The sequence below is a fragment of the Hippoglossus hippoglossus genome, chromosome 5 (genome assembly GCF_009819705.1).
Source record: "Hippoglossus hippoglossus isolate fHipHip1 chromosome 5, fHipHip1.pri, whole genome shotgun sequence".
NCBI classification, from domain to species: Eukaryota; Metazoa; Chordata; class Actinopteri; order Pleuronectiformes; family Pleuronectidae; genus Hippoglossus; species Hippoglossus hippoglossus.
In genome coordinates, this window is record NC_047155.1 from 4716749 (window position 1) to 4737679 (window position 20931).

The 20931-nt window shown below is 42.2% G+C and overlaps 2 protein-coding genes and 2 long non-coding RNA genes across 4 annotated transcripts in view; all 4 read left to right on the plus strand.

Annotated features, from left to right (window-relative positions):
- On the plus strand, positions 1 to 1644 carry LOC117761035. The gene is made up of 3 exons (XR_004613775.1): positions 1 to 57; positions 1050 to 1222; positions 1599 to 1644. It is a non-coding gene; the product is annotated as an uncharacterized LOC117761035 (long non-coding RNA).
- Positions 1645 to 6925: 5281 nt separating this feature from the next.
- The window catches only part of LOC117761024 (NLR family CARD domain-containing protein 3-like), a 45559-nt gene continuing 31553 nt past the window's right edge, over positions 6926 to 20931 (plus strand). The window contains exons 1-2 of the mRNA XM_034584586.1: positions 6926 to 6948; positions 8807 to 8911. Of these exons, the coding sequence (XP_034440477.1) occupies positions 6926 to 6948; positions 8807 to 8911 (128 nt within the window). The remainder of the gene's footprint in view (positions 6949 to 8806; positions 8912 to 20931) is intronic.
- Positions 11581 to 12183, plus strand: LOC117761032 (NLR family CARD domain-containing protein 3-like; the record flags this gene model as incomplete). The annotated part of the gene is made up of 1 exon (XM_034584601.1): positions 11581 to 12183. A coding segment is annotated over one exon (603 nt), but the record flags the coding sequence as incomplete, so codon positions are not given.
- LOC117761036 lies at positions 18391 to 18858 on the plus strand. Its single transcript, XR_004613776.1, has 2 exons — positions 18391 to 18602; positions 18658 to 18858. It is a non-coding gene; the product is annotated as an uncharacterized LOC117761036 (long non-coding RNA).

Consider the following 20931-nt stretch of genomic DNA (forward strand, 5'->3'; position numbering starts at 1 on the left):
AGTGAAGGAGCTGTGTGGTTTTCTACAGAGTCCAACCTGTCGACTGGAGACTCTGAGGTCAGACGTTAATGTTAAAGGTTCAGTGTGTAGAATTTAGTGACATCTAGTGGTGAAGGGTCATGTTGCAGCTGAACACCCCCCCCCCCCCCCCCCCCCTTCCAACCATGAAAGAGAACCTTGTGGTAGCTTCAGTGTCAGAGAAATTCAAAAGGTTTAGTTTGTCCAGTCTGGGGCTACTGTAAAAAACATGGCTGCCTCTGTAGAGAAGACCCGCTCCTGATGTGAATATAGAGTATTTAAATATAGAAGTATGTACATCTAAAGTATATAAATATAGAGTATGTAAATATAAAGTATGTAAATAAAAGGCTCATTCTAAAGTAAATGAAACAACAAGTCGTACAATTTAGATGAAACAGGTGAAACATCTCCTGGATTATTTTATATTCAGTTTCTAACAATGGATCCTTTCACCTGAATCTTCCACGACTGGAGCTTCAAGGTCAAAGTGCAGAACATGTGTTCCTAACAGTGAACTCTGATACTGAGCTGAGAGATGTTTTGTAGAATGAGCGCTGAGGACCGAGTCAGGCTCAACGTGACTGAAGTTTTACTGACAGATAAACAATCAATGCTGGACAATGTGTACATGTAATGTTTCTGTGGAAGCTAACCAGGATCTGTCCTGGTGGTCCTGTGGACTGACCACATGACAGCGTGACCATGGTCCTATGGTTACAGGACTTACACAGAGTCGTCCATGCCTTTATCTTTTCACCACTAGATCTCTGTACCGCCCTGTACACATTGTTACTCAGGGTCCCTGCACCACTTTCAACTGGTCAAAAAGACTGCTTCTCAGATCATCGCCACTTCAAGAAAACACGATCATATAACTGCTCTTTTCACACATGAACTGTGAAACATGTTCAGAACAACATGACTCAGACTTCAGGTCTGAAAACAGCGACATTGATGTTTAGTCAAAGTCCTTCATTTTCACACATGAAGTCAATTTAATTTACAGTCAAGTTTTATCCTTTCTTCAGGTTGCAGAGCTGCAGACTGTCAGAGATCAGCTGTTCTTCTCTGGCTTCAGCTCTGAGGTCAAATCCCTCTCATCTGAAAGAACTGGGTCTGAGTGACAACGACCTGCAGGAGTCAGGAGTGAAGGAGCTGTGTGGTTTTCTACAGAGTCCACCTGTCTACTGGAGACTCTGGGGTCAGTTCACTGACTGACTTTTGTAGATCTCATATCTATAATACATCATTTATACACGATTTATCTAATTTAATTCTAATTTAACATAATTCCTCTTCATACATAACTTGAATCCATTAATTAATTAATCTGTGACATTTTAAATATTCAGCTGTTAAAACACATCTGAGTTTAGTTCTGGATTTCCTAAAATGATCTGCAGGACAGAGACTGGGTCCAAATAATCTATTTTACTGAATCAGGACTCGTTTTAGTCCAACATGACTGATTTCATATTCATCTTCCATGGTATGAGTCTGTGTGACATGAATGTTTGTTTGTTATTTTCACACATGTTCTCGGTTTAATTTACAGTTAAGTTTTATTCTTTATCCAGGTTGTATCACTGCAGCCTGTCAGAGATCAGCTGTTCTTCTCTGGCTTCAGCTCTGAGGTCAAACCCCTCTCATCTGAGAGAACTGGATCTGAGATACAACGACCTGCAGGACTCAGCAGTGAAAGAGCTGCTTGATCTAAAGCAGAGTTCAGGCTGTCGACTGGAGACTGTGAGGTCAGTAGATGGTTGGAGTCAGTCCACGCTGCTTTCATCAGTATTTTACTAAACAGTCAGTATCACAGTACAGATCCAGGGGTTCAGGGTAAATCACCATGGTAACTGGTAATGATGAACGGCTAACTAGCGCCGGAGCAGGTTAAGTTGGAGATCAACCCATATAAAAGCTCCGCCCACTGACCACAGTGACTCTACACTGTTGTGTGGTGCACACTCTCCTTAAAGGGAAGGATAAGGGAAGTTTAAATCAACGTCTGGTTGGTTCAGTTGATCTCTAACTCACCCAGTACATCTCAATCTCTCCAGACTCATCCTGTCACCAAAACACCAATGCACTCAGTCAGCTTCCTGAAAATAGGTCCATGTGTTTTTATTCAGTCGTGATGTCACAGGTTTCCACCACAGTGTGTGTCCTCAGAGTCAGTGAGACAGTGTGTGTCCTCAGAGTCAGTTTGTTCTCCTCTGATTTTGATTATAGAACAGTTTGATCCACGTTGTGAAATATGAGGCTCTGCTGTCAGTCAAACCGTCCATGTCTGTGATTGGTCACACACAGTAAACCCCGCGCCTTTCATGTGCACGGGCTCAGATCTCGTTGAGGAAAACCTGAGTTAACTTAACGAGTTGATAACCAGCGTCATGTGACCACTTAGCCTGACTGTGTTTGTCAGGTTAAGTTGAGCTGGATCTCAGAAAGATCTCCTGGACATGTTGAAGTGGCTTCGTAGTTCAGGACTCAGTGTTTCCTCAGTGAAGCTGTGAGAGGAGAGTGAGGACAGACGTCAGGATTGGAAAGAAACACAGAGAGAGAACAGTCGGCCAATCGGACGAGCCAGAAGCTGCTTGTGATCATTTGATTGAGTTGATGTGAAGACGACAGTTGTTTTCATGTGAACAGGAAATGAAGCTGGACCACAGCTGACAGCCTCACCCTGCTGCTCTTTCTACTGGATGTGCTGCATCCGTAAACACTGATGTCTTCTTCTCTCAACAGATGGAGGCTGGATCATTGTCCAGAGGCTGAAGCAGCAGCAGCTTGTGTGTAGAGCGGCTCTGACTGGCCTTGTTGCTGGGAGGCAGAGAGGAGACGTAGCTCCAGAAGAATCAGAGGAGGTGCACGGCTCTGAGATCAGCTGTCACACAGTGTCCAGTCCACCATCCTCCCTGTGTTCCTGTGGATGTGACACAGCTTCATCAGTGATGAAGCTGTGAGCCAATCCCAGTTGAAATTGGGTGAGAGGTGGGGGCTGTGCCTTGGACGGGTCACCAGTCCATCACAGGGCCGACAAACAACCATTCACACTACATTAACACCCACGCTAAATTACCCAACCCCTAATCTCTGCAGGTGTTTGGACAGTGAGATACTGTGGCAGTTTGGAGTTGTTAAAGTCGGTGTCCATCTGATATTGGAAAATGAGCTAAACTTGAAGTGTTTTTGGTTTATTTTAACATTGTGATCGCATGATTCAGATATTACTGCAGATGTCTAATGTACTTACTATTAGCCTGCCAATTCAAAAATGCGAAATACAACGAAATACACACAACTGGACGTGTCCATCACTTTCAGTTGTCCCCTGGAAAACACTTCCGTTGTTGTTTTCTGTAATTGCAGAGTGTTCTGTAATGTGTTGTGTTGTGCGTAATGTGTTGTGTTGTCAAATTGATGAAGATGTTTTCTTACTTTGCTTGTGTTTCGTCCACTTGCATGTGTTTTCTTAAGTTGCAGTGCGTTGAGCTCTCAGGGCCACCGTAGTGAGATGAATCCAGAGCACCTGGAGAAAACAAGGGAGAAAATGCCAAACTCCCTCAGAAAAGACCCCATCTGAATCGAGATTCAAACCAGGAACCCTCTGGCTGTGAGGCAACAGTGCCAACCACCACGCAGCCCCAAAGTCTTTCCTCTCGCTACCGATTGTGTTTATTCACATTAAGAATCAGTTTATTGAAACGACATAACACCAAGTAGAATATATAAACACTGTATAAACACTCACATATAGTCTTTTTAAGTTTGCTTTTATTATTCTCACCTTTCTCAGTATGTCTCCATGTGTGTATAACCACATTCTGTGTATCTGATTGTTTATGAGTTTAAAGTTCCTGGATTCACGTCACAAATGTATTTAGTCCGACACAAAGTTAAACACATTTAAATCACTTTGAGTTTAAAATCTGAGTTTTGTCTTTGACACAAAAGATCAAAACTCTGGACTTAAAAATGGGACGTTTTCATTTCTGCATCAGGTGCAGAGCAGTGGTTGCTATTCTACTGTTTGACCCACAGGTGGCACTGTTGTATAACAGCAGAACATCCCAGTCAAAGCCTTTATATTCAGTCTATGAGTCAAACACATGGATCATTTCCTCTGGGACGAACCAGATGTAACGAGAAGAAAAATATCTCAGAGAGAAAAGTTCTGTTGTTTCTACTTGTCTCTGCTTTAATGCACAATAAACATCCTTCCACCGACTTCACTGGAATCATGACTCTTGTTTTTCTTTAATCTTGCAAACAAACAGGTAAATTAACAATTTACACTATTTGACAAGTGGAAACAACCAGTAGAAAAGTGAACTGTCATATTTACAGTATGAAAAAGAGCCGATAAAGAGAAGAGCATTTTTAAGTCTCAGAGGAAACTGTTCAATAAATATTTTACGATATTTAATAGAAAACTGACCCAAGAACGTTTTATACAAACGTAGATGAAGATTCTTCGTCTGTCCAACCACAAGGGGGAGACTCTAGCAGGCCTCTGGGAACCGCAGCATGCTGGGAAATAATTGATGATGGGAGGTTCACAGCAGAGAAATGTGACAGCAGTGAAGTGATTTCATAATTTTGCTGATGATGATGATAAAATACAAGATAATCTTTAAACTGAACGACCACTTTGCTGCAATGAGTTATTTATGTGAGTTTTTCACTTCCCGTGTTGGCGACTGATTATTCTACTTTACTGAACCACTTCGTTTTTGTTTTATGTGTTGACACAAAGTTTCCCCCAAACACAACTGCTGAGGCTGAACACTGAATGAGCAGGAGATGAGGTGACGTGATGGCATCACAGTTTTTAAGTTGGTGACTGAGGAGAATCGGATCAAACTTTGTTCCTGTTAATAAAAACCTGTTAATTTGACTTGTGGAGGTGTTTACTGCTGCTCCTGAACTGAACCTGCAGTGACGACCTGTGTCCACATGGGGAACCTTAAACACTGCCCACAAAACGCGCACACGCTCGCACGCAAACATAGTCATGTGATTTCGATTGGAATGCAGAGAGAAAGAGGAATTGTATTTGTAGAAGTGAAAGTAAAATTGTCCAGTGCAGATGGGACAGACGTGAAGTCAGAGGCTGGTGACTGTTTGAACAACATTCATATTATTTGACTGTGATTAGTTCAACACAGCTGTCTCAGGCAGGGCACAAAAGGGGCACATGGAAAAAGGCTCATATGCCGACATAACTTAAAGCTACAATTTGCTGTTGAGGGGGACTTCCTCTCTTTTGGTTTCATGTTTGCACTGCACAAGGAAATATGAGTACATATGATACACTGAAAACACACACACACCAGACACACACTCACACACAGTGATATTGTGTTTATTGTGATTGTGCTGTTGTAAATATTACTGTTGCTGCTGTTAAAATAATATGTTGTCATATTACAAATCTAATATTGTTCTGAATTCATAATTTATTCTATTTTTGATGACAATTAAATGAAGAAAAAAAAGTATTGATAAAAGGGAAGATGAGAAAGTCACAATTCAAATCCATTCACTATAAGACTTATAATTTCACACACACAAACAGACGTCGTGGTCGAGGCTGCGGAAGAGGGCACGTCAGGATGAGCTCAGGTGAAACTCACCATTTACTGACGACAGCCAGGTCATTTTATTTATAGCTGAATAATTATTAATTGTTCAATGTTCTTCATGAAGGGCCATGGGCATGATTTCACAAAAAAATATATATAATAAATTAAAAAATGGAAAATATGCTTCTGACAAAAGGGCACATTTGGGCATCAAGGGCACTTTGCTGCCATGAGTTATTTATGTGAGTTTTTCACTCCTTCCCGTGTTGGCGACTGATTATTCTACTTTCCTGAACCATTTCGTTTTTCGTTTCCTGCCATAAACCACAATTCTGAGACTGAACAAAATGAGCAGTAGTGAGGAAATGATGACATCACATGTTGTTCTCATGTACATACAGAGAGAGAGAAAAAATAAACCACACACCGGGGAGACGAGTGTGTGTCTGTTACTCATTCCAATACAGAGAGTGTCCAGAGCAGAGTGAGCAAATGTGAAGTCAGAGGCTGGTAAGTGTTTGAACAACATTAATATTATTTTACTGTGATCGGCTGAGTCTCAGGTAACCGTGACGAAAGGGAAACAATGTAGGAGGGTTGACTTTGTTATATTTGAAGAAACACAGAATTTATGTATAGCTGGCTTCATTGGGGGTGTAAATAATAATAATAAATAACCCAATCCATGTTATTGTTAATATTGTTGAAGTGTCTTTCTGTTATTTTACGGTGATATATTTGCTCGTTTTAAGGTCAGACAATCTCATTTCAATCTCAGGGAAGTTTCACATAAACCTGAAAACATCAGTTGAAAGTCTCGACCATCTTTCGGGGATATGCTACAAAATCTAATAATTATTTCATCTCATGACAGTTCATCCCCTCAGAGTCTCACTCTGACAATATCAGAGCAGTCTGATGAAGATTTTCAGATTAAAATTTTCCTCTGAAAAAAGAATTTTCCTCTGAAAAATAAACTACCTGTTCCCACGTGTTATGTTGTGATCATGTAATATACTTTTACCAAAGGTCACACAATCAGAGATGTTTCACCAGCTGTCCTTCCTGCATGTAGCAGCTGTAACTGTGTTTCCTTTAGTCTGAATAATGTGTTTGTTCTCCTCGTATTTTTTAATATAACAGTTTGATCCTCGTTGTGAAATATGAGCCTCTGCTGTCAGGTCACTGCTCCATGTCTGTGATTGACCCTGAGGTCGCCCCGAGAAGCACAAATCCGGCTTTGTAGCACAGTGGCCAGTCGTAATCTAACTTATCTGTCTTCTCTTAAAAACAAATTCTTTTTAATGCATTTATTAATGATGATACTTGATCTGAAGCGGTCGTTCATTTGTAGTCATCAATGATTTATTAGACTCGCATGAAGATGTGTTTCCTTGTGATTGGTCTGATCTGTCAATATTTTCTGAGTTTGTTAAAATGTGGAAAACTCCCAAGACGATTCACGAGCGCAGAAAGCAGCCCGAGTGCTGAAAGGGCTGAAGAATTGAGCACAGAAAATCCGTGTGAGCAACATATATCTAAGTGCAAGCACACAGTTTGAGCAGAAGCGGAGCAAAATTTAAGTGCAAACAGGGGCTGTTTGAGTACAAGAGCAGGCTTTGATGGAAAGTCAAACACAATCTGAACATAAATTCAACAAGTCATGCTCCACTCTGCTCTCACTTGAAGTAATAAACACTCGTCACTACTTATCAGGACCTTATCAGTACATGAGCAGAGGGAGCAAACGCGCTGGTAAGTGTTTGAACAACATTATATTATTTTACTGTGATCGGCTGAGTCCAAGTCCTGAGTCTCAGGTTAACGTGACCAAAGGGAAACAATGTAGGGGGGTTGACTTTGTTATATTTGAAAGACTGAATTTACGTATAGCTGGTTCATTGGGGGGAATTTACTCACATGTGCGCAGAAATGTTCTTACCATCCGCAGAAAATAAGTGCGTGCACAAAATAGCTAATCTAAATTGACAGGCGCATGTCCACCCTCTGTTATTGGCATACTGCCACACGCCGCTCTTTCTCCATATCAGGACATATGTTTGTCATGTAGAGAGCTGAACAGTTGAAGTGATGAGAGACGGACCCAAACCGTAAAAAACACAAGACTCACAACAGCAGAAATTGAAGGCGTCGGAGGTGGAAGACACAAATACACATTTTTCTGTAGCGTGTCCTCCGGAGTGACGATGTTTATTGAAAAATTAAACCTGGTCTGCAATAACTGAGGCGCTGAACGCTGTGGACATGTCTCTCAGATGCATCGCGACGTGGACACAGACTCTGCTGAATAGTTATAACACCGCTGCTTCAGGACAGACGCACATTAACTGTCTGGTCGTCCTGTGTCTCTGTCGGAGCTTCCTCCTCCTCTGACCTGCGCTCACTTTACACTTCAACAGTAAACACTGATCACAAGTTATTAGGACACGTACAGGACTGACGTTTACTTTGTGTTTGTTTGATTCGCTTTAGAGTTTATGAGACACATGTTTAAACCTGCGACACAACACGAGACGTAACGTGCCGCGCACGGTCAGGACATCAGGGTTAAAGTGACCGGAAAGATCCAGAGTCACGATACGACATCATCGATTAATACCTGAATACATGTGATCATCAGTTCGTGTGAAGAGGGACAGAGACGAACACGCAGGGGTTAGGGTTAGCATTTAGTCAAAGGGGTATGCTTACATGTTGTAGGGCAGCCGGGACTTCATCATCTGTGCGAACACATGGTCTGAGGAAGTTCTAATTTGTTCTCAGAGTACGAACAAATTTAGGTACGAACTTATTGATGAATCCCAGATTCGTGCGTCACTGTTAGTAAATGAGGCCCTGTGTGTGTGTGTGTGTGTGTGTGTGTGTGTGTGTGTGTGTGTGTGTGTGTGTTTCAGCTCACAGTCAGTGTCAGTGTTTTTCCTCTCAGACTGAAGATGAGTGGTTATGAGGAGGAAGAGGAGGACAGAGCAGAGTCTCCAGGGTTCAGCTGTGTGTTTCTGAAGAGTGACCGGTCCATGGGACCTCCTCCAAACTTCAGTAATGAACCTGGACCCTCACACAAAGTAAGAGACCTGCTACAAACATGTGAACCTCCAAACTGAATCCTCAGAGAAGAATGAGTGAATGATGTGTTCTGAATAAAAACATGTTTGTGTTTGCAGAGGTCAGGACCACAGCCTGAGAGCAGAGTCTCCAGGGTCCAGCTGTGTGTCTCTGAAGAGTGACCGGTCCATGGAACATCCTCTACACTTCAGTAATGAACCTGGACCCTCACACACAAAGTAAGAGACTGTTTCTACTGTGAACTAATTGAACATTGAAGTTAGTGACTGATCCCTCAGAATCACTCAAAGAGCTCAGACCTCCACTAAGAACCATCAGGCTCCTTATGAAACTGTTACGCCCTGAAAAGGGAAGATATCAATAAAGATGCTCAGACACGATGCTTCCGCTCGGGCTTCATTGAGAATCATATTATTTCCAGCAGTATTTGCTGTACAAAAATTTTTTACATAAGCTCCGAACAATTAACTGCATTTTCTCTCAATTTCAAGATCAACTTTCCAATATAGTTTTCTTCACTTTCTTTCACAGGCAAGTAAACGAGGAAGTATATTATAATTTCTCACTCTTTCTTAAACATGTCAAATCAGATGTAACAGCTAAATATTTATGAAACTGGTCTATTAATCAATAAACATAACCTTAAATGATCAAACTTAAATGTACAGGAAATAAACAAAAACATTAGTAACCACTTGTCTCTTCTAATTGTTATATTCCTTGCTCCTTATCATAGACTTTAGTAATGAAAACACAAATGTATTAGTAATTCGTTACACACATAAACATAGTAAAACGTAACCATACACATTAGCAACCTCATTCTCTGTAAATGTGTCTTACTGAGCTAAACACGATCAAAATGCACACGATAGGTGTTGAGCTATGATGGGCCTCGTGCCGCTCCGTGCGAGCCACTGAGGGAACTGAGTTTAAGCTGCTTAACAGTATACCAATCATCAATCTAGAAATCATAACATAGCTTCCAAAACACTGAACATTCAGTGAACATGTTTAAAAAAACACCAACAAAACGACTTAACAAACATATTCCAAAGTTTATGAGCATAAATACTCACTTCGTACCTGAAAAGGGGAGATAGCAACAAAGACGCTCAGACGCGATGCTTTCTCTCAGGCAGCTTCATTGAGAACAGCGCGTCGTGGCCGAGAGCTCCCCCTTCCGGACTCAGCAGGCATGACTAAACAATCACACGTCATCTTTCAAAAAAGACTCAATCAGTAGAGTGTAGATTAACTTAACAGAAGTAATGACAACCTGTGACTGTGACATTTGAGTTACCAGGAAATGTCTTCACAGAGAGAGGAAGAGGAGTCATGTTTCTGAGGAGGAGCAGTCGTCCTGCTGTTCTTCATGTCGGGACGTCCTGAAGGATCCAGTCTCGACCAGCTGTGGACACTGGTTCTGCAGACAGTGCATCACCTCATACTGGGACCAGTCTGGTTCTTCAGGAGACTCCTCCTGTCCCCCAGTGTGGACAAAGATCCAGACAGGTGCTGTAGCTCAGACAGCCGGTCAGAGCAGCACTGTACATGTGTCTGCTGATGTCTTCACTTCTGACATCAGCACATGTTGTTTTATTTAGTTCCTTCATACAGCATCAACATTTGTCTGTATCTGATGAAAACAATCAGCAGGTTCTCAGATTCTCTGTCTCTGACATTGTTTCTTGTCTTTCAGCAGATCGTGGTCTGCAGGAGGTTTTAGATGAACATAAGCTCAGTCTGAGGAGGAGATGTGAACATGTGACTGAAGGAACTGATGAAACAGAAAGTAGAACCCTCCTCAACAGGATCTACACTGAGCTCTACATCACAGAGGGACAGAGTGAAGAGGTTAATACTCAACATGAGGTGAGGCAGCTTGAGACGGCTTCCATGAGGAAGAGCCTCCACGACACTCCCTCAGTGCCACGACATCTTTAAAGCCTCAACTGACCAGCAGAGCAGCATCAGAGTCGTCCTGACCAACGGCGTCGCTGGCATTGGAAAAACCTTCTCGGTGCAGAAGTTCACTCTGGACTGGGCAGAGGGTTTAGAAAACCAAGATGTGGGTCTGCTGACTGTGCTTTCGTTCAGGGAGCTGAACCTGGTGAAAGACCAGCAGCACAGTCTTCTCACGCTGCTCCGTGTTTTCCATCCAACGGTAGAGAAGCTCACGGCAGAGACGCTCGCTGTCTGTAAACCTTTGTTCATCTTGGACGGCCTGGATGAAAGCAGACTTTCTCTGGACTTCAACGACAAGAAGGTTGTGTCAGTCACACAGAGGTCATCATTCAACGTGCTGCTGACAAGCCTCATCCAGGGGAATCTGCTTCCCTCGGCTCTCGTCTGGATAACCTCCCGACCTGCGGCGGCCAATCAGATCCCTCCTACGTGTGTTGACAGGGTCACAGAAGTACGAGGCTTCACTGACGCCCAGAAGGAGGAGTACTTCAGGAGGAGATTCAGTGATGAAGAGCTGTGCAGCAGAATCATCTCACACATCAAGACGTCCAGGAGCCTCCACATCATGTGTCAAATCCCAGTCTTCTGCTGGATCAGTGCTACAGTTCTGGAGCACATGTTGACCACAGACCAGAGAGGAGAGCTGCCCAAGACCCTGACTGACCTGTACTCATACTTCCTGCTGGTTCAGACAAAGAGGAAGAACAACAAGTACGGTGAGGGACATGAGACGACTCCACAACAGCTGACGGAGGCTGACAGGGATGTTCTCCTGAAGCTGGGGAGGCTGGCGTTTAAACATCTGGAGGAAGGAAACATCATGTTCTACCAAGAAGACCTGGAGCGGTGTGGTCTTAATGTCACAGAGGCCTCGGTGTACTCAGGAGTTTGTACTGAGATCTTCAGAAGAGAGTGTGTGATCTTCCAGAAATCAGTCTACTGCTTTGTTCATCTGAGCGTTCAGGAGTTTCTGGCTGCAGTCTACATGTTCCACTGTTACACCAAGAGGAACACAGAAGAACTCAACAACTTCTTGGGAACATATAGGAACACATGGAGTAAAGTCTCCCTTGATGACCTCCTGAAGAGAACCATGGAGAAATCCCTCACCAGTACAAATGGTCATCTGGACCTGTTTGTTCGCTTCCTTCACGGCCTCAGTCTGGAGCCCAACCAGAGAATCTTAGGAGGCCTGCTGGGTCAGACAGAGAACAATCCAGAGATCATCCATAGAGTCATCAACAACCTGAAGGAGATGGAGAGTGATGACATTTCTCCTGACAGAAGCATCAACATCTTCCACTGTCTGACTGAGACGAACGACCACTCGGTTCATCAGCAGATGCAACAGTTCCTGACGTCAGAGATCAAACAAATGAAGAACTCTCTGAGATCCACTGCTCAGCTTCTGGCCTACATGCTGCAGATGTCAGAGGAGGTTCTGGATGAGTTGGACCTGAAGAAGTTCAACACATCATACCAGGGTCGACTGAGACTGATCCCAGCTGTGAGGAACTGCAGGAAGGCTCTGTGAGTCCAGACATGATCAATAACATGTTCAATCAGTGTAGATGAGTCGTTCTTCAAATACACTCAGTGTTAAATGATTCTCATTGTTCTGGACAGCATGGTGTTGCAGTGGTCAACACTGTTAGTGCAACCTTTCTGTGAGGAGGATGTTCTCCTTGTGTCTGCAGAGTTTTCTCTGGGTTCTCCAGCTTCCTCCTCAAACCCAAAGACATGTAGATCGGAGTTAGGTTGATTGGAGACTGAAATTCAGTGTCAGCTGAGATTGGCTCCAGCTCCCTGTGACCGCTAAAGGATAAGTGGCAGAGAGAGAGAGAGAGAGAGAGAGAGAGAGAGAGAGAGAGAGAGAGAATACATACGTATATGTATGTGTATATATATATACATGAATGTATACATTCTCATTGTTCTCATGTACATACAGAACAACTAGATCAGATGTGGAGAGTGAAATCCAATGTGATCACTGTGTGGGAGTTTGAGGGTTCAGACATACCACCATGTGGGGTACAAGGGAGATTATTGTATATACTTTACAGTATGTTTACATATATATACAGTGTATATATGTGGAGAGGTTTTTCCGAGCGAACAGCTAGCATAGTGTTAGGAGTGTTTTGGATGAGAATCACTGACTGTTCCTTTAAAGCAGAGCAGGAAATATTGTTTATTCTTCTTTCTTGTCAAACTAGATTTACCACTCTGTGTTTGTACAAACACCGCCAACCAGTGCAGTCTGAGTCCCTCCAGGTTCCTGACATGTTGCATTCACAATAATATGAGGTCACTGTGACCTTTGACCACTGAAATCTAATCAGTTTATCTTGAGTCCAACTGGTCAAAATGTGAAGAAATTACCTAAAGACAGACCTGAGACATCATGTTCAAGAGGCCAAAACATTTTTTTGTGACCTTGACATTTGACCTTGACCACCCGAATCTAATGAGTTCATCTGTTAGTCTAAATTTTTCTGTAATTACAGACTCATTGGTTGTCAAGTCTCAGAGACTCACTGTGAAGTCGTGGCCTCAGCTCTGAAGTCAGACCCCTCACATCTGAGAGAACTGGATCTGAGTGTAAACGAGCTGCAGGATTCAGGAGTGAAGCTGCTGTGTTCTGGACTGGAAAGTCCAAACTGTCGACTGGAGACTCTGAGGTCCTTAAATCTTTATTCACTTTTCCATCTTTCTTTCTTATTCGGTCATTATTTATTTGAATTGTCACAGTTCTGCTCTGCTCACTGTCCCTCAGTCATCTGTCACTCACCCAGCCTATCAGTCACGTCCACCTCATCAACTCCATTCACCTGCACTCACCTGCTCCTGATCACTAAGAAAGTGTCAGTAAATAACATGTGGACTGAGGCCGAGCACTCGTCCTCCTCATCAGGTTTTCAAAATAAGACACATTCTTATTGAAACACGTTGGACAGTTGATAAGTATAGAAACAAACAGGAAGTGAGTGTCAGGAGCCATCCCTACTTTAAACAGTGTTTAATTACACAAACCTGCTCAGTGACGAAACACAGAGAAGAAGGTGATGAATGAAACAAAGGTCCAACATGTCTGATATTTATCTTCAGGTCACAAACTAGACTGAGGTCAGCAGCATGTTGAGAGTCTGTGTTGACATGATGACGATCCACAACAACAGGAGGACACATTCAAATATTCATATTTCTTTATTCAGGTTGGATTACTGCAGTCTGTCAGAGATCAGCTGTTCTTCTCTGGCTTCAGCTCTGAGGTCAAACCCCTCTCATCTGAGAGAACTGGATCTGAGTTACAATAAGCTACAGGACTCAGCAGTGAAGGAGCTGTGTGGTCTTCTACAGAGTCCAACCTGTCGACTGGAGACTCTGAGGTCAGGTTCTTAAATCCTTGAATGTTCACTTTTCCAACTTTCTTTCTTGTTCGGTCATTATTTATTTAAATTGAATTGGATTGTCACTGTTCTGCTCTGCTCACTGTCCCTCAGTCATCTGTCACTCACCCAGCCTGTCAGTCACGTCCACCTCATCAACTCCATTCACCTGCACTCACCTGCTCCTGATCACTAAGAAAGTGTCAGTAAATAACATGTGGACTGAGGCCGAGCACTCGTCCTCCTCACGTTTTCAAAATAAGACACATTCTTATTGAAACACGTTGGACAGTTGATAAGTATAGAAACAAACAGGAAGTGAGTGTCAGGAGCCATCCCTACTTTAAACAGTGTTTAATTACACACACCTGCTCAGTGACCAAACACACAGAGAAGAAGCTGATAAATGAAACAATGGTCCAAAATGTCTGATCTGATATTTATCTTCAGGTCACAGACTGGACTGAGGTCAGCAGCATGTTGAGAGTCTGTGTTGACATGATGACGATCCACAACAACAGGAGGACACATTCAAATATTCATATTTCTTTATCCAGGTTGTGGGACTGCAGTCTGTCAGAGATCAGCTGTTCTTCTCTGGCTTCAGCTCTGAGGTCAAACCCCTCTCATCTGAGAGAACTGAATCTGAGTCTAAACAAGCTGCAGGACTCAGGAGTGAAGGAGCTGTGTGGTTTTCTACAGAGTCCAGCCTGTCGACTGGAGACTCTGAGGTCAGACATCATGTTTTAATGTTAAAGGTTCAGTGTGTAGAATTTAGTGACATCTAGTGGTGAAGTGTCATGTTGCAGCTGAACACCCCCCCCTTCCAAACATGAAAGAGATGCTGTGGTAGCTTCAGTTGTCAGAGAAATTCAAAAGGTTTAGTTTGTCCAGTCTGGGCTACTGTAAAAAACATGGCTGCCTCTGTAGAGAGGACCCGCTCCTGATGTGAATATAGAGTATTTAAATATAAAGTATGTACATCTAAAGTATATAAATATAATGTATGTAAATATAGAGTATGTAAATATAATGTGTGTAAATATAAAAGGCTCATTCTAAAGTAAAGAAAACAACAATTCGTACAATTTAGATGAAACAGGTGAAAACATCTCCTGGATTATTTTATATTTAGTTTCTAACAATGGATCCTTTCACATGAATCTTCCACACTGGAGCTTCAAGGTCAAAGTGCAGAACATGTGTTCCTAACAGTGAACTCTGATACTGAGCTGAGAGATGTTTGTAGAATGAGCGCTGAGGACCGAGTCAGGCTCAACGTGACTGAAGTTTTACTGACAGATAAACAATCCAATGCTGGACAATGTGTACATGTAATGTTTCTGTGGAAGCTAACCAGGATCTGTCCTGGTGGTCCTGTGGACTGACCACATGACAGCGTGACCATGGTCCTATGGTTACAGGACTTACACAGAGTCGTCCATGCCTTTATCTTTTCACCACTAGATCTCTGTACCGCCCTGTACACATGTTACTCAGGCTCCCTGCACCACTGTCAACTTGTCAAAAAAACTGCTTCTCAGATCATCGCCACTTCAAGAAAACACGATCATATAACTGCTCTTTTCACACATGAACTGTGGAACATGTTCAGAACAACATGACTCACACTTCAGGTCTGAAAACAGCGACAGTGATGTTTCGTCAATGTCCTTCATTTTCACACATGAAGTCAGTTTAATTTACAGTTAAGTTTTATCCTTTCTTCAGGTTGCAGAGCTGCAGACTGTCAGAGATCAGCTGTTCTTCTCTGGCTTCAGCTCTGAGGTCAAATCCCTCTCATCTGAGAGAACTGGATCTGAGTGACAACGACCTGCAGGAGTCAGGAGTGAAGGAGCTGTGTGGTTTTCTACAGAGTCCAACCTGTCTACTGGAGACTCTGGGGTCAGTTCACTGACTGACTTTTGTAGATCTCATATCTATAATACATCATTTATACACGATTTATCTAATTTAATTCTAATTTAACATAATTCCTCTTCATACATAACTTGAATCCATCAATTAATTAATCTGTGACATTTTAAATATTCAGCTATTTGTTAAAACACAAGTCAGTTTAGTTCTGGATTTCCTAAAATGATCTGCAGGACAGAGACCGGGTCCAAATAATATATTTTTACAGAATCAGCACTCGTTTTGAGTCCAACATTTCATATTCATCTTCCATGTTATGAGTCTGTGTGACATGAATGTTTGTTTGTTATTTTCACACATGATCTCTGTTTAATTTACAGTTAAGTTTTATTCTTTATCCAGGTTGTATCACTGCAGCCTGTCAGAGATCAGCTGTTCTTCTCTGGCTTCAGCTCTGAGGTCAAATCCCTCTCATCTGAGAGAACTGGATCTGAGTGACAACGACCTGCAGGACTCAGGAGTGAAGGAGCTGCTTGATCTAAAGCAGAGTTCAGGCTGTCGACTGGAGACTGTGAGGTCAGTAGATGGTTGGAGTCAGTCCACGCTGCTTTCATCAGTATTTTACTAAACAGTCATTATCACATTACAGATTCAGGGGTTCAGGGTAAATCGCCATGGTAACTGGTAATGATGAACGGTTAACTAGCGCTGGAGCAGGTTAAGTTGGAGATCAACCCATATAAAAGCTCCGCCCACTGACCACAGTGACTCTACACTGTTGTGTGGTTCTCACTCTCCTTAAAGGGAAGGATAAGGGAAGTTTAAATCAACGTCTGGTTGGTTCAGTTGATCTCTAACTCACCCAGTACATCTCAATCTCTCCAGACTCATCCTGTCACCAAAACACCAGATGCACTCAGTCAGCTTCCTGAAAATAGGTCCATGTGTTTTTATTGAGTAGTGATGTTTCCACCACAGTGTCCTCAGAGTCAGTGAGACAGTGTGTGTCCTCAGAGTCAGTGTTTGTCCTCAGAGTCAGTGAGACAGTGTGTGTCCTCACAGTCAGTGTATGTCCTCAGAGTCAATTTGTTCTCCTCTGATTTTTATTGTTGAACAGTTTGATCCTCGTTGTGAAATATGAGGCTCTGCTGTCAGTCAAACTGTCCATGTCTGTGATTGGTCATCCGCAGTAAACCCCGCCCCTTTTATGTGCACAGGCTCAGATCTTGTTGAGGAAAACCTGAGTTAACTTAACGAGTTGATAACCAGCGTCATGTGACCACTTAGCCTGACTGTGTTTGTCAGGTTAAGTTGAGCTGGATCTCAGAAAGATCTCCTGGACATGTTGAAGTGGCTTCGTAGTTCAGGCCTCAGTGTTTCCTCAGTGAAGCTGTGAGAGGAGAATGAGGACAGACGTCAGGATTGGACAGACACACAGAGAGAGAACAGTCGGCCAATCGGATGAGCCAGAAGCTGCTTGTGATCATTTGATTGAGTTGATGTGAAGACGACAGTTGTTGTTGTTTTCATGTGAACAGGAAATGAAGCTGGACCACAGCTGACAGCCTCACACGATGAACAGAGACGGTGTTGTCTTCATATGATCTGAGACAGTTTGTTCTCTCACTTCGTCAGTGAAGAACTGATCGGTTAGATCTTTGTCACAGCTCTGAGATCAGTGTGACTGAAGCCTCTCATCATCACCATGGTAACCATGAGCTCTTTATACAGACCAGAACCTCTGCTGAGGTCCATCTGTCTCATCTGGTCAGTTTCTCAGAAGCAGATGTTCATCAACACACAGTCAAACATGTCTTCACCTGTAACTGCAGTAAATCCACCTCTCAGGTGTCCACTCTGCACTTTGACATGCAGAGGAAACACACTTAGCTCTTAGCGTGTTCATTCCAACACGTGAACATGAAGCAGAGAGGAAGCTGCTCCACCTCTGAACAGGACTGAAGTCCCTGCTGCTCTTTCTACTGGATGTGCTGCATCACTGACTCTCAGCTGATGAAGTGAGTCTCTGTAAACACTGATGTCTTCTTCTCTCAACAGATGGAGGGAGTGATCTTTGTCCAGAGGCTGAAGCAGCAGCAGCTTGTGTGTAGAGCGGCTCTGACTGGGCCTTGTTGCTGGGAGGGAGAGAGGAGACGGAGCTCCAGAGGAATCAGAGGAGGTGCACGGCTCTGAGATCAGCTGTCACACAGTGTCCAGTCCACCATCCTCCCTGTGTGTTCCTGTGGATGTGACACATCTTCATCAGTGGAGCTGCTGCTGCTCTGTCCTTTGACTCAGTGTCTGCAGACACACTCACGCTTCTATTCACATGAAGAATCAGTTTATTGAAATGACATAACACCAGGCAGAATATATAAACACTGTATAAACACTCACATATAGTGTTTTTAAGTTTGCCTTTCTTATTTTCACCTTTCTCAGTATGTCTCCATGTGTGTATAACCACATTCAGTGTATCTGATTGTTTATGAACTTAAAGTTCCTGGATTCACATCACAAATTGATTTAGTTCAACACAAAGTTAAACACATTTAAATCACTTTGAGTGTAGGAGCCGTAAATAAGTTAAAGAAAGATATTATTATTATTTTGTTTGTTATGATATAAGATGTAATGGGTTTGTATTTTGGGTGTATTATTTGGTTAATTTGTCATTTATTGTTTACTTCCTATCCTATTCATTTGGAAATTGGTCATAAGGATAGGGGCGGGAGTCATAGTTGATTTAAGCACCAGTTCACCTGTTTAGGAAGAAAAGAGGGTGAATGGGGACTCTGTATTATTTGTTGACCGCTAAACTTCGTTACGCAATCTGCTATTTTCCGTTTGATCGATTTAATCTATGACTTTGTGCATGGACAATCAAGTGGATCTTCTTTTTTCTTTAACAAAAGTTTAAACGCATTTTTTACGGATTGCAGTGATTTTTGGATCAGCGCATCATTCAATTTATTAGGCCCTAACTCAGCCTCTCAGCGACGTTTGTTTTCACGAAGTCACTACATCGAGTTTAAAATCAGACTTTTGTCTTTGACACAAAAGATCAAAACTCTGGACTTAAAAATGGGACGTTTTCATTTCTGCATCAGGTGCAGAGCAGTGGTTGCTTTTCTTCTTTTTGACCCACAGGTGGCGGTGTTGTATAACAGCAGAACATCCCTGTCAAAGCCTTTATATTCAGTCTATGAGTCAAACACATGGATCATTTCCTCTGGGACGAACCAGATGTAACAAAAAGTAAAAGAAAAGTTCTGTTGTTTCTACTTGTCTCTGCTTTAATGCACAATAAACATCCTTCCACCGACTTTGCTGGAAATCATTACTCTTGTTTTTCTTTAATCTTGCAAACAAACCAACAAACAGGTGAAAACATCTCCTCCTTGGTGCAGGTAAAAGAACAATTTACACTATTTGACACAGTGGAAACAACTGAACTGTCATATTTACAGTATGAAATGACACAGTATGACATTTACAACAGCACACTGATAACACCATCATGTTAAAGACAACATTAAAATACACAGAAGACTATAAACACAAAGTGTTGAATAACATAAATATCAAAGATCATTTAAAAGCCAAATCTACCGTTATGTTCCAATAGTTTTCTATTAAAGACTGAAAACGTCCTTATATATATTGGAAAGTTTTATGAAAGTGTGACAGAAGAAGTTTGTGTAAAACTGGAGCTTGATGTCCCTTCAAACATCTTTAAGTACTTATTTCCACTCAGCAGCAACTTCATCTCCTGCACATCACAGGAAGCATCACGACTGTTTCACACCAGCACAACGTGGTTTTTGGAGGAAACTTAATTTTATTTTTCTTTAACATATCAGAGCTTAACACGTTGGATTTAACTCAGACCAGGGAGGGATTTTGTGTTTATTTATTATTATTATAGGTCATATATTCTTAAATGCTTATTTTTGAAGTGACTCATTTGTTTTAAGTCTTCCTCTCTGTTACTCGTGTTGTTGTAAATATTTGAAGATTCACTGTGCACACATGTAAGAATGTCTTTAGTTGCCCACATTCGGAGCTTTGCAAATGTAAGTGAACCACTGAGGTCACAAGTTAATGTTTATGTTAATATTTTCTCACCTTTTTCAGTCATAAGATCAATACATGTTAAAGTTGCTGCTTTGAATCAGTGTTTCCTTCACTTTAGTTTCACTCTGCTGCTGCTGCTGTGTCACCGATCACTCCACTGCTCCTCTGCTCTCTGTCACTCCCTCATCTCAACCTGGTGTTTTTATGTTTTTATTCTTCACTCTTCTCAACAAATCCCATGAAAATTCCAAAGACTTCCAACTGAGTCTGACTTCCCACTGTCTGTGGCACTCGGCTCCAAGGTCACAGGTTCCCACTGAAGACACAAGTTTAGAAAAGCCTTGTGAATGTGTAGTGTAACTTTTATAAAGCTTCAGGAACAGGAGGTTTTTAGTTGTCTTTTCATGGGATTTGCTGATGATGATAAAATACAAGATAATCTTTAAACTGAACGACCACTTTGCTGCAATGAGTTATTTATGTGAGTTTTTCACTCCTTCCCGTGTTGGCGACTGATTATTCTACTTAACTGAACCACTTTGTGTCAATCACATTCAACAAAAAAACTAAGTTTCCCCCCACAAACCACAACTGCTGAGGCTGAACACTGAATGAGCAGGAGATGAGGTGACATGATGACATCACAGTTTTTAAGTTGGTGACTGAGGAGAATCGGATCAAACTTTGTTCCTGTTAATAAAAACCTGTTAATTTGACTTGTGGAGGTGTTTACTGCTGCTCCTGAACTGAACCTGCAGTGACGACCTGTGTCCACATGGGGAACCGTGACAGCTCAGATCACTTTTACATAATCGGCCTGTTTTATTACTCACTCCGCGCGACCTGCTCGCACAGTAACTAATAAACACTCATCACTAGTTATCAGTACCTGATCAGTAAATGAAGTAACTTAGTGTATGTTT